Source organism: Melanotaenia boesemani, chromosome 13, assembly GCF_017639745.1.
Source record: "Melanotaenia boesemani isolate fMelBoe1 chromosome 13, fMelBoe1.pri, whole genome shotgun sequence".
NCBI classification, from domain to species: Eukaryota; Metazoa; Chordata; class Actinopteri; order Atheriniformes; family Melanotaeniidae; genus Melanotaenia; species Melanotaenia boesemani.
In genome coordinates, this window is record NC_055694.1 from 24,953,217 (window position 1) to 24,964,202 (window position 10,986).

General features: G+C 38.0%; 1 protein-coding gene across 2 annotated transcripts in view; it reads left to right on the top strand.

Moving 5' to 3' along the window:
* prex1 (phosphatidylinositol-3,4,5-trisphosphate-dependent Rac exchange factor 1) overlaps positions 1–10,811 on the top strand; it is a 77,549-nt gene extending 66,738 nt beyond the window's left edge. The window contains exons 27-41 of one of the 2 annotated variants that reach the window (XM_042003839.1): positions 300–388; positions 847–929; positions 1,556–1,646; positions 1,746–1,874; positions 1,968–2,009; positions 2,539–2,756; positions 2,992–3,094; positions 4,983–5,126; positions 6,085–6,199; positions 6,848–6,914; positions 7,058–7,102; positions 7,741–7,916; positions 8,156–8,258; positions 8,432–8,499; positions 8,615–10,811. In XM_042003839.1, the coding sequence (XP_041859773.1) occupies positions 300–388; positions 847–929; positions 1,556–1,646; positions 1,746–1,874; positions 1,968–2,009; positions 2,539–2,756; positions 2,992–3,094; positions 4,983–5,126; positions 6,085–6,199; positions 6,848–6,914; positions 7,058–7,102; positions 7,741–7,916; positions 8,156–8,258; positions 8,432–8,499; positions 8,615–8,657 (1,516 nt within the window). In that variant the 3' untranslated portion in view covers positions 8,658–10,811. The remainder of the gene's footprint in view (positions 1–299; positions 389–846; positions 930–1,555; positions 1,647–1,745; positions 1,875–1,967; positions 2,010–2,538; positions 2,757–2,991; positions 3,095–4,982; positions 5,127–6,084; positions 6,200–6,847; positions 6,915–7,057; positions 7,103–7,740; positions 7,917–8,155; positions 8,259–8,431; positions 8,500–8,614) is intronic. The other variant, XM_042003840.1, reaches the window with a different exon arrangement.
* Positions 10,812–10,986: the final 175 nt, after the last annotated feature.

Genomic DNA, 10,986 nt, shown 5'->3' on the forward strand with positions numbered 1-10,986 from the left:
TGGTTTCAGTTTAGATCTAATCCATACATGGGTTATTAGTCACATAGTTGGAAATCTAATACAGCCACATTGTCTGAATGATTCTCTGAGTAAACAAACAGCAGTTGTTATTGTGAGGATCATTTAATTACTTTTGGTTTCACATACTGTAAATAAAAAAAGGCATTTACAATAGGAACCATTACTTATAATTCCGCAATGCTGCATTCCTAATCTTCTATGAGGTTTAAGAACTGATTGAATCCCCTGCTTTACAATGCAAGATGACTGTGCACTGGTGTCTATGTGCATTTTTGCAGTGAATGCAACAGCAACAGAGACTCGGTTCTGTCCTATACCAGTGTGCGAAGTAACAGCTCTTACCTGGGGAGTGATGAGATGGGATCAGGTAATTTTTTTCTCTCTCTCTAACCATCCATGGAGATTTCATGGTTTTTTTACGTTAATGGAACATTTTTTTTAAATTTCAGATTTAGTGTTTGGGTAAAGAGTCTGCACTAGAAAAAGAGAAAAAGCATTTAAATGCAGGACAGTGTAACAAGGCAACTGCAACAGTGGGCGGATTTTATTATTTTAGAAACCCTCTAATAACTTAACAGACATATTTTGTGTTTTAAGTCTAGTGTGTGTCCACTAAAATTTATCACCTTGTTTTTTTTTTTATCGGCTGTTTAAACATTTAACCCAGATTGATTGTGTTGAAATGGGTTAGTCAACTTTTTCCTTTCTAATTTAAGGTTTTGGTTGAAATTTAAAGTATAGAAAATATGTTGTAATAAGTGCCCACTGTAAAATAAAAAGAAACACAGCTGCAGAAAGTGATCTTTGATGGTTTTCGGTTACTAGGCGATGAGCTGCCGTGTGACATGAGGATCCCTTCTGACAAACAGGACAAGCTGCATGGCTGTCTCGAGCACCTTTTCAACCAGGTGAGTTCTGAGTTTAGTCTGAACGTTTTCTGAAGGTGTTTTTTTTATGTGTGCGGTAGAATTATCTTATCAAAGAGATCTAAACGTGAAGGATAGGAAAACAAGAAACATGAATGTCAGCATAAACCATTTGGAAAATTTGCCATAATAATCAATCAACATCTGGGCTTAGTTACCACTCGCAGCTTTCTTTTCAGTTCAGAATTCCACTATTTCTCTTCTTTTGCCTACTTCATTTTTTTCTCTTTTCACTCTTTTTTCCACAACACACAAACACACAGAGACCTTAGAAATACATTGAACTAAGTCTTAAACACACATTCATCTTCTCATCTCTTTTTGCCAACATGTGATGTCCTCTAACTCTCCAAGGAATGCAGTGAGTTTGGCTGCTTTAGCTTTCTCCTCTTGTCAACATTAGCTAGAGGGGTCCTGCAAACACAAACTTTGTTATTATTAGTGAAAGACCAACTTGTAGAGTTTGACTGTCTGTATGTGAATGATAGTGACAAGAAGGAGGTAGTATAAGGAGGAAAGGATAAAAATGGTGTAGGGTATGAGTCATGAAACAGAATTAGATTGCTGATAACCTTTCTGATTGTGTATGATTTTGCTTCTACATACAGGTTGACTCAATTAACAGCCTCCTCAAAGGGTCAGTCATGACTAAAGCCTGTGAGGAGACCAAGCACTTTCACTCTGACCACAGCCAGCCAGGTGCATATTTGTGTCTGTGTTTGTTTATTGAGAGGTGTGTCGTCATGCTTCTGACAGCAAGCTCACGAAGTGACACGTTTTCTGGTTTTATGTGAATAGAGTTTCGTCAAACTGAAGACTGGACTGCCCGCTGCCGTTATATTATCCACAAGAACATCCAGGAGGACCCTTGGAACCTGCCCAACTCAATCAAAAACCTGGTGGAGAGCCTACAGAGATTTGTAGATGGTGAGTGGAGCTGTGGATCTTGCATGCACACACTGTGTGATCATTTACGGTTACAATCAGTCAGTCCATCTTGTTTTTCTTCTCCCTCAACAGATGGAAAGAACCAACTTCTTCTGGCTCTGCTTAAGTGCACAGGTCAGTGTTTAAACAGAAATATGTTCACATTCAGAGCACAGTGGCTGCAGATAATCACACTAGACAGAATCCAGTTCTGGATATTAGTTTTCTATGAAATCATGCACTTACTCTGCAGCTTCAAACAACCGAAAAAGTCTCATATTTACTTAACTGTAAGAGAGTGCAACATGTAGAGCTATTTGCAAATGAGCTCATCTATCAAATGAAATGAAAACCAGATTTACAGTGCTTCTATTGATCCTTCAGATTTCTCTACAAAATAATAAATAAAGAATAATAATAATAATAAAAACCCTTCTCCTTCATTCTAATGAAATAAAATATGTGTTGAAAATGTTCAGGACATAAGAAATAATCAGGAAGGCTACAGTCCTGCTCGTTACTTTGCTCACCAGACATGCCCATCCCTGCCTCTACACCTACTTCCTTTCTTCCCCATAACCTCTCACCTATCACCTCTGAACTTCCTCCATCATTCTCTAACATTATAATTTCTTGCTCTCTGACCTTCTGCCCCCAACCCCAGACACATCTTTGCAGCTGCGACGGGATGTGATCTTCTGCCAGGCGGCAACCGGTGCCCTGTGCACGCTTGCCGAACAGCTGCTTACGGCCTTGAGGTCACGGTTCAACAACGCTGGCGAGTACCAGGAAGACAGCAAAGAGACCAGCCGCAAGTGGCTAGAACAAATATCCGCCATTGGTGTTTTGCTACACTTTCAATCCACACTAGCGCCACACCTGGTGAGGATAAATATTGTATCATTTTGTTAATTGGATAGGTTTATATTTTTTTGTGGGATGAAAAACCTGGTGTGGCTTTAAACAAACAACAAAATGTTGTGCCTACTCAGTTATATTTACTTTCTGAGTAAATTCTTTGGGTCAATCTGGCTTTTCTAGCCATGCAGCTGTCTTCAAAACTATCAAAACTCTCTTCCTGGTTCGAGTTCTAAGCTTTTCTTCTATCCTCTGGCAGAAAGAGGAGCGGACCATGCTGGAGGACACCAAGGCAGCCCTGTTGGATTTGGACAAAGTCACTGTGTTCTTCAGGCAACTGGAGGATGAGTGTCTAGTTGCAAGTAAGAGACTCCATCAACAAAGACTGACTTTGCTCATTCAAACCACACTGCTGCTAATGAGCAGCTGTATGGTTTAACCAACCCTAAATAAAGTTCTGTTATGAGGATGTAGGGAAGCCATTGATGTTGTGGATGCCTTTTAGCCTTTCCAGCCGGTCATTTTCTTTTCAATGGAGAGCTCCTGAATAGGGAGCTAAAACAACGCTATACTGGCTCCATAAATCATCTTAAACAAGGGCAAAACGTACAGTCTCATTACGTTCTCATATTCTTTGTATCACTAACAAACATGAGCCATCCTTGACAGGCTGTTATTAACTTCATTTAAACTTTTGGGCACTTGTGTAGTTGAAGAATCCTTAGATACACAAAGAAAATAAAGTACATTTAAATATTTAAAAACATATTTGTACAGTCAAATAGAGTATGTGTCACAGTGGAAAAAATATTTATTGTGCTGCCTCTGTCTTGCAGCTTCTATAAACTCAAGGTCAAAGCATTTATGTCTGAGTAAGCATTGTATAAAATCTTAGTGCAATGCTTTGAACTGAGGATGCACCCAGTTTTTTTTAAGTGGGTATTGTGTGTGGAAAGTGTAAGACTCAGGTGCATTTGTGACTTATAATAACTTAAATATCCACCGTACATTCATTGAAGGTGCCCAGATTACTGGATATCTTAAAGCCCACAGACAAAGATGCCTTCACCCTCAATCGGTCTTCTATTCAGCAACCTCAGTATGGCCAATAGAGATTGCTGCTCAAAGGAAAAGCACAACATGCACTTCCCATTTTAACAGGCAAAGCTGTGTATGAGGCAGAAATTTGCTGCTGAAGAGTTATGCTCAGTTGCAGAAAGTATGTTGTATACAAATGTAGAAATCAGTGAATGTACTTATTGTCATAGTAATAACAGGCATGCAGCAGTTTATATCGGTACAGGCCCATTGTTGTACGCTTTGATGTAAAAATTGTTTTGGAACAAGCTTCTTTGCTGAAGTTGCATATCAACTCAGAATGCCTCAAAGCAGGTAAGTGGTTTGTGGCGTTGGAGTCCACTGGAAAGTATTGATTTGCTAATAGCATCTACAGTGAGCTTGTAGCTGTAGGTATAAACATGTAAGTACCACACAGGGTGAGGCACCTTAGTTCAGCCTGAAGCGTCACATTCAATTCCACAAGATTAAGGCTTGATGGGTTTTCTAGGTAAAGGGCACTGACCCTAAAGGTTGCAAAGGTAAGGTAATTGTTTCCATTTTACGAGAATGGTTTTGGAGTCACTGCTGGAAGACACGAGGAGAATCTCCCCAAGTCACCTTCAGGTTTATGAATTCTTACTTGTCATGTATTGTTTGCATAAATAGAAAAATCTACTGTTCTTCTTATAAATGGTAGATTCAGGACATTTTCATTTCAATTACAGCTGTTTTAGATGCAGAAATATATTTAAAATGTCAAATAAAAATCAACAAAACAACATAGTTCTGTGGCACATCATGAAATCAGGGAGCTTCTTTTCACTTGTCCTGCACAATGATTTAGACCCCAAACACTTTTCCTGTGGCTTTTTAAAACATGGAATCTGTGTGTAGTTGTATAAAGCTATAAATGTACTATTCATTTTCTAAATGTCCCAGATGAATAGATAACGCTGTTATATTTAAAATCCCCAATTATGCTGTCTGTCATGTTAAAACTAAGGAAGTGAAGTAGATTATTAAAATCTTTTGATAGAGAAGTTTTAGTAGTTCTGATATTGTGTGTAGTCATGTGTGATTGTAGCCACAGAGATTTTAACCTACTTTGAAAGTGACAGAGGGCAGCTCAGAGGTGGTTGACCGGCTCACTCTTTCTGACTTGTTAACTTGTTTGCTGTCTGTGCGTTGCAGACACACCAGTGTGTTACCAGGTGGAGGGCAGCCGACAAGCCCTGAGGGTCACCATGTACCTAGACAGCTGTCACTTTAGTGAGCTGCCCAGCCGGCTGCAAAATGGAGGCAGCCTCAAGCTCCACACCGTCCTCTTCACCAGGGGTAAGACTGGGTAAACTGGGACAGAGGAACAAAATAATTTAAAGGGGAATGAGTCAGTTGTTAAAACACGTCAGTAGGAAGTGGGGCTGGATGTTTGCTCTATTTACTTAAAAAAATAAACAGCTCATTTTTATTTTGCAAAGCTATATTTGTATGTTTTGTCTGAGCTCTTCTTAGCGGTAACAAAACCTTTTTTTGTTGGGATAAGCATTTCAGCTTGCGTCACATGTAAAACAGAATCATTCTTATACTTGACACAAATGCTTGGATAATTTGAAAACACTGTGTCATGCACCCTTTTAGCCTCTCGCATATATACATTTGCTGATTACTTTATGGGGCTTTTATTAAGTTAGACTGATGCCTTTTATTGGTTATTTCCACCTTCACACTGTGCTTTCCTCCTTTTAGTACTCCATCAGTTTCATTTTGGTCTAGTATGAATAAAAGGCATTACGTATCATGCCAAAGTGCCAAATGGACGTTAACTTTCCATGTCTAAGTGCTGGCTGGAGTAATAATCCAATGACAGAGCTCATATGGTTCTCATGTACAATATTTCAAAGTGCAGTACAAACTACAGCCTTTATGTTGTGTTAGAGTTTGAATAAACATCACCACCTAGTGGAAAATAAACCTATCTGCAGGCTGGGAACAGTGAGGGGCACCTTGTGATATTGCTTATGTTGAAGTTTTTGTGCCTGTTCATGGGCATGAGAACAAAACCCCTCTGGAATGAGGACTTTTAGACAAATTCACACCTTTTCATAAGGTATTACTTTAACATCAAGGGTATGAACTTAAAAGGTAGTTTAAGTTCTAGGTTGGATAATTCAATGTTAGTGTTTAAAATGACTTTTATGTAAGTATAAAACACGATGATCAGTTTTGAAATGGTGAGATTTTACATTTTTATCCCATATGTATCAAACAAAATTTTTCTTGTCATCTTTTCCAGCTCTGGAGCGTCCGGAGGGAGTTTCCCAACAGGATTATATAGACATGGAGGAGTTCCAGCAGCGCACCAATGCCATCTCACTAGAGAAGGTCAAGGCCTACTACCGCAGACTCAGGTAAGCTGTGCTTCACTGCACCACAGTCCCCCCTGCTGTAATGCATAAGCAAGCAGAAACTGTGCATTTTACCACACATATTCAAATCATCTTGAAGATTCACATTTTTTAAGGTGAGGTTTTTATTATTCATCTACACCTGTCATTATCAAAATTACAAATCCACTTTTGGGGACTTATTCAATAAAGAAAAAAGTACTCCCTCTAATTAATTAATCCACATATATTTTTAACTCCGGGGTTTAGTTGTTTTAGCATCTGACTCTTTAAAGAGTAACTTCAACATCTAATAATGTACATTTTTGAGAATCTTTCAGTTTTAAATACATTTATATAAGTATGAAAGCATGTGTGTGTCTATTTATACTTTTATTTCAGCTTTTTTGTTTAATTTTTGGTAACATAAAAACCTTTTTTCATCACCTCTGAATGTGGTCATGACATATGATAAAGTATGCGCACATTAGTTCCCATAACATGACTCATCCATGCAGCATCACTCAAAGATGAAGTGTGTTCTATAGCAGATACAGTAGATGCTGACTGGTTCAGCTCTCTGACAAAATGAGTCATAGGATACAAATCTGTAAGCTTTGAAAAGCAAAAAAAGGCTTGAAAAATGTAACCTGAATGCTTTTGTCTCAACAGAGCTTTTTATTTGGAAAAGTCTAATCTCCCTACAGACTCAAACTCCACAGCGATGAAGATAGACCAGGTAAATATACACCAATGTATATCTCATTCACCTGCTTTTTCTGTGATTTATTTACTCTTTTATCACACAGCTTATATCTTGTTCTTGTAACGTAAGTTAATTTTTTAATATAATTTTGTGACTGAATATAAATGCAAGCACAGATACTGGGCCTTGAAGTTAGAGATCTTCAACCAAGCATTTCAAAATTAAGATGAACACATTTGCCATCCCCTCCTCTGGAAACCCTCAGTAGCTCCAAAACCTCCCCATTAACTCCAACTAACCTCAACATTATAAAATGCTGCCATCTGAACTTTGGTTCTACTTCCCAAACTGACTGTAGCTGAAATAGAGTCCAGTAATAAATCAATCAAATAGAAAATAACGTTGAAATAGAAAATTGCATTTCCAGGTTTTGTCTTTCAATTGAAATAAATTGGTTTTATATATATTTTGTGCTATATTTGATTGTTTTCTCCCTATTTTTGCTGGTGCTCCATCTTACAAGTCAATTAATCTACCTACCTTGGATTACATTTATTTAATTGCTTTTTGTACACAAATTACCTTTGTTTTTGTTCCTTGTCTTGGTTTGAATGATCGTTATTTTATGGTGTTCTGATTATTTGATCATGTATTGTAAATTGTAACATGTTAAGAAGCTATATCAACAACAAGTGACTTTTTCTTTCACTTGGTCTTCTAAAACCAACATTTTGTAGTAGTTTAAATGACTTGCCAAGATGGCATCTTGTGTAATAGTTTTATTTTACCTCAATGAAAGTCAAGTTGAAAGTCATTTAATAATTTACCTGCTCCAACCTCTATTCTCCCCCCTTCACAGCTGCTGCGACCACTCAACACACTGGACGACCTCTGTCGACTAATGCAGTCCTATGTCAACGTGCGTCCGAATGCTCAGGGCCACCCCTCAGGAGTCAGCATGCTGTGCGTGTCCTCCGAGCTGTGTAACCGCCTGGGAGCCTGCCACATTACCATGTGTGGCACTGGCATGCAGAGGTCAGTCTGGGACAGCATTATTAAACTGTATTGTCATATCACTACACCGTCGGCTTAAATCAAGATAAACACAGCACAAAGTTGATTATATACACCGGTTAGTCTCAAACCGTACCTCAATGTCTGCACTTATTTCAGCTTCAAAGTGTTCTGTGGATGCACATGTGTGGATGTCCACATCAGTGTGTGTTTATTCCAGAAGACCAGGCAGTAATCAGTTTTGGCCTCTGTTTTTGCAGATGCACTCTAAGTGTGACCCTGGAGCAGGCAATGATATTAGCCAGGAACCACGGCCTCTTGCCTCGATGCATCATGCAGACAATGGACATAATGAGGAAACAGGTAAATGTCAGTTGCAGTTAAAACTGAGATAACTGGTCCAGAAGAGGTATTAAATTTTATATACTTTTGAGCTATATTAACAGGTGGAACATTTTTCAAGTTCATTTGTGTAAATTTTACCATATCTTAAATGGCCACTGGGAAGCTCATAGTCTATTCCTCTCCTCCACCAGGGGGCAAGAGTTGAACTCTCTGCTAAAAACCTAAAGGTAATGGACAAGATGCCTCCATTAGCGCCAAGGTAAGAAACCATTTCCATCCACTTCTGCCCATGCCTTCAGTACAATGCTCCAATTAGTCATACAGTAAAGCGGTGGATTCCTCTCATTATTTTTGTTTTTTTTTTTTCTTAACAGGCTCTTCAAGCTGTGTTTGCCACCCTCAGATGGAGAACTCTAAGCACTCCAGAGAATTTATCACACCAAGTGAAAATGCAGAGGTGGAAGATATTTAGAGGAATATCAGAGAAACAAAGAGTCTGAGTTTTATCTCTTACCTTTTAAAAGACACTGCCAGTAAAAAGACCTTTGCCCCATAACCCCACCCCTCCCTGAGGTTAAACAAGGATCATTCCAGCAAGGATACCACCAGAGTCTCCAGTGAAAGGTACAACCTAAGCAAGACTTTTCAGAAAACACAAACATCTTCGCAGATCAACTGCAACAAGACTTTGGCAAATGAGGGCCCAAGAGTGTGTTAAATTGTTACGCTCAAGTAGACTTCCTGGTAGCATAACTGATTTGGATGTCTTCCTACAGAAATCTCACATAAGACTTGACAACTGGTGCGAATAATCCACAACGTAAGAATACAAGAATGCCTCATAAAGACAGTGGCCACAGTGGTTATTGCTCATAACTGAGCTTGTATTATTAACTGGAATAACCAAACTACCTGTAGTTGACTGTCATCTAAAATGCAGATGTTATTCACTTTGCCTTGGACTGCAAACTCCAGAGAGCTCTCTTCCCCTGTGTGGGCTGGTGTTCCCCAGGGCTCAGTGTTTGGACCACAAGTGATGTAGATTAGTTGAATACGCTGGTATTCATGTGTGATAGCCTGCTGAATAGATGCAGAAAGTCAAAGAATAGACAGCGAGATGGAAGTAGAGATTGAGGGACAGATGAAAAGATAATAAAAGGGGGCTGTATTTGTTTTTCCCTTCAGCCCGTTGCATGTGGTTACTGTGCAATTACTGTAGGTTTAGCGTGAGTACTGTATTACTGAACTATATGAAGGATAGTTATTTATTGTGTCCAGAAGGAGCGTTTTTATCGCTTACTTATACTATATCAGGTATTAGAATCTAAAAGCATTCCAGTCTACGTATTGAACAGTATTTAAAGGACCAATGGCATGCCTTTTTTTTTTAAAGATATGCCTGCTATTTCATTTTATTTAAGTGTTTTGAATTTGACCATGTCAGGAATTACATTAATCATCAGGGAGTGCAAGGGATGGCAGGACTGAAGCTAACTAATCAGAATCAGGACATGGGTAACTGAAACAAAATAAACAAGGCTGTTTGTCAACAAGCAGTCAAGTCAACAAGCTATAATATTGAATCACTGTTAAATTATTAATATATTAATTAAAATGTTTTAGTTGAAGGATTCCCTTCTGTTAACTGAGATGTTAACTGACTTTTTTAAAATTGGCTTTTATGTTGTCTTAAAACGGTTGTGTTTTCTGTAGGTATTAAAAGAAGCACAAAGATTGGTCCAATCAGTGTTAGAAAAAGTACTGTAATCAGTTTTAGGATTATGTAAACAAAGGGATTGTTTGGTGACTGAAAAATGGTTAACATTGGTTTACTTCAGATTTTATTTTCTTGTAAATAAAGATTGTAACAATGCTAGAAGAGAAGATAGGGCACGTGTTACAGCAGCAGAGTAATGCTATAAATTATATTGGATTATTTTTATGCAAACAGTATACTATATAAAGTGTTTTGTATTGTGACTGTGCATTATAAGAGAAGCTGGTTTGAGCGTAACCTCACTGACAACTTGTTTATGACTGTTTAAAAAATGTTTCATTTCAAGAACCTCTCTTGACATGCTGCATTCATTAGGCAGATCACTTAGTCCTTTTTATTTATTTAAAAGTGGTCTGGTTCCAAATGAGACGGTCAGAACAGTCTCTACACATCCCTTGGCAGTAGCATGACCACTGCAAATTTACATCCATCAGCTGACATATAAAACTTGTGGTTATTTGATTTTTTTTATATCATTTCATCTTAACTTGGCTCTGAATCTGAGCAGTGTAAAATATAATGTTCCATTAAAGCATTAGTTACCTGAAGCCCATGGGTGATACCAGTTCAGATTAGCTAATGACTGCAGCATGTTGTTGTAGCTGGACAAAGGCATCACTGAGTCCACTTTTTTTTGCATTATTCTAATGTTTCTTTATTGTAAATACTTTATCTGCTATTTTATTTTGCTTGAAAATAACTGTACAAAGTATTTTTGCCGAATCTTTCTAAAATGATCATTGTAAATGGAATCTTAACAAGTTAGTGAATAAAATGTTCTTGGTATGACAATATTTTCTTTCAGTGATATGGCATTGTTCTCTTGTAGTGACATCTGAGAACCTGGTGTCCAACATAAAAATGCCAACACTCACAGGGAAAGCAATTTTCTTCTTGTCAGGACATTTATTTTATGCAATTTATGTAGTACTCTTTCTTCTTTACAGAGTGTCCTACCTGTGTTTATAT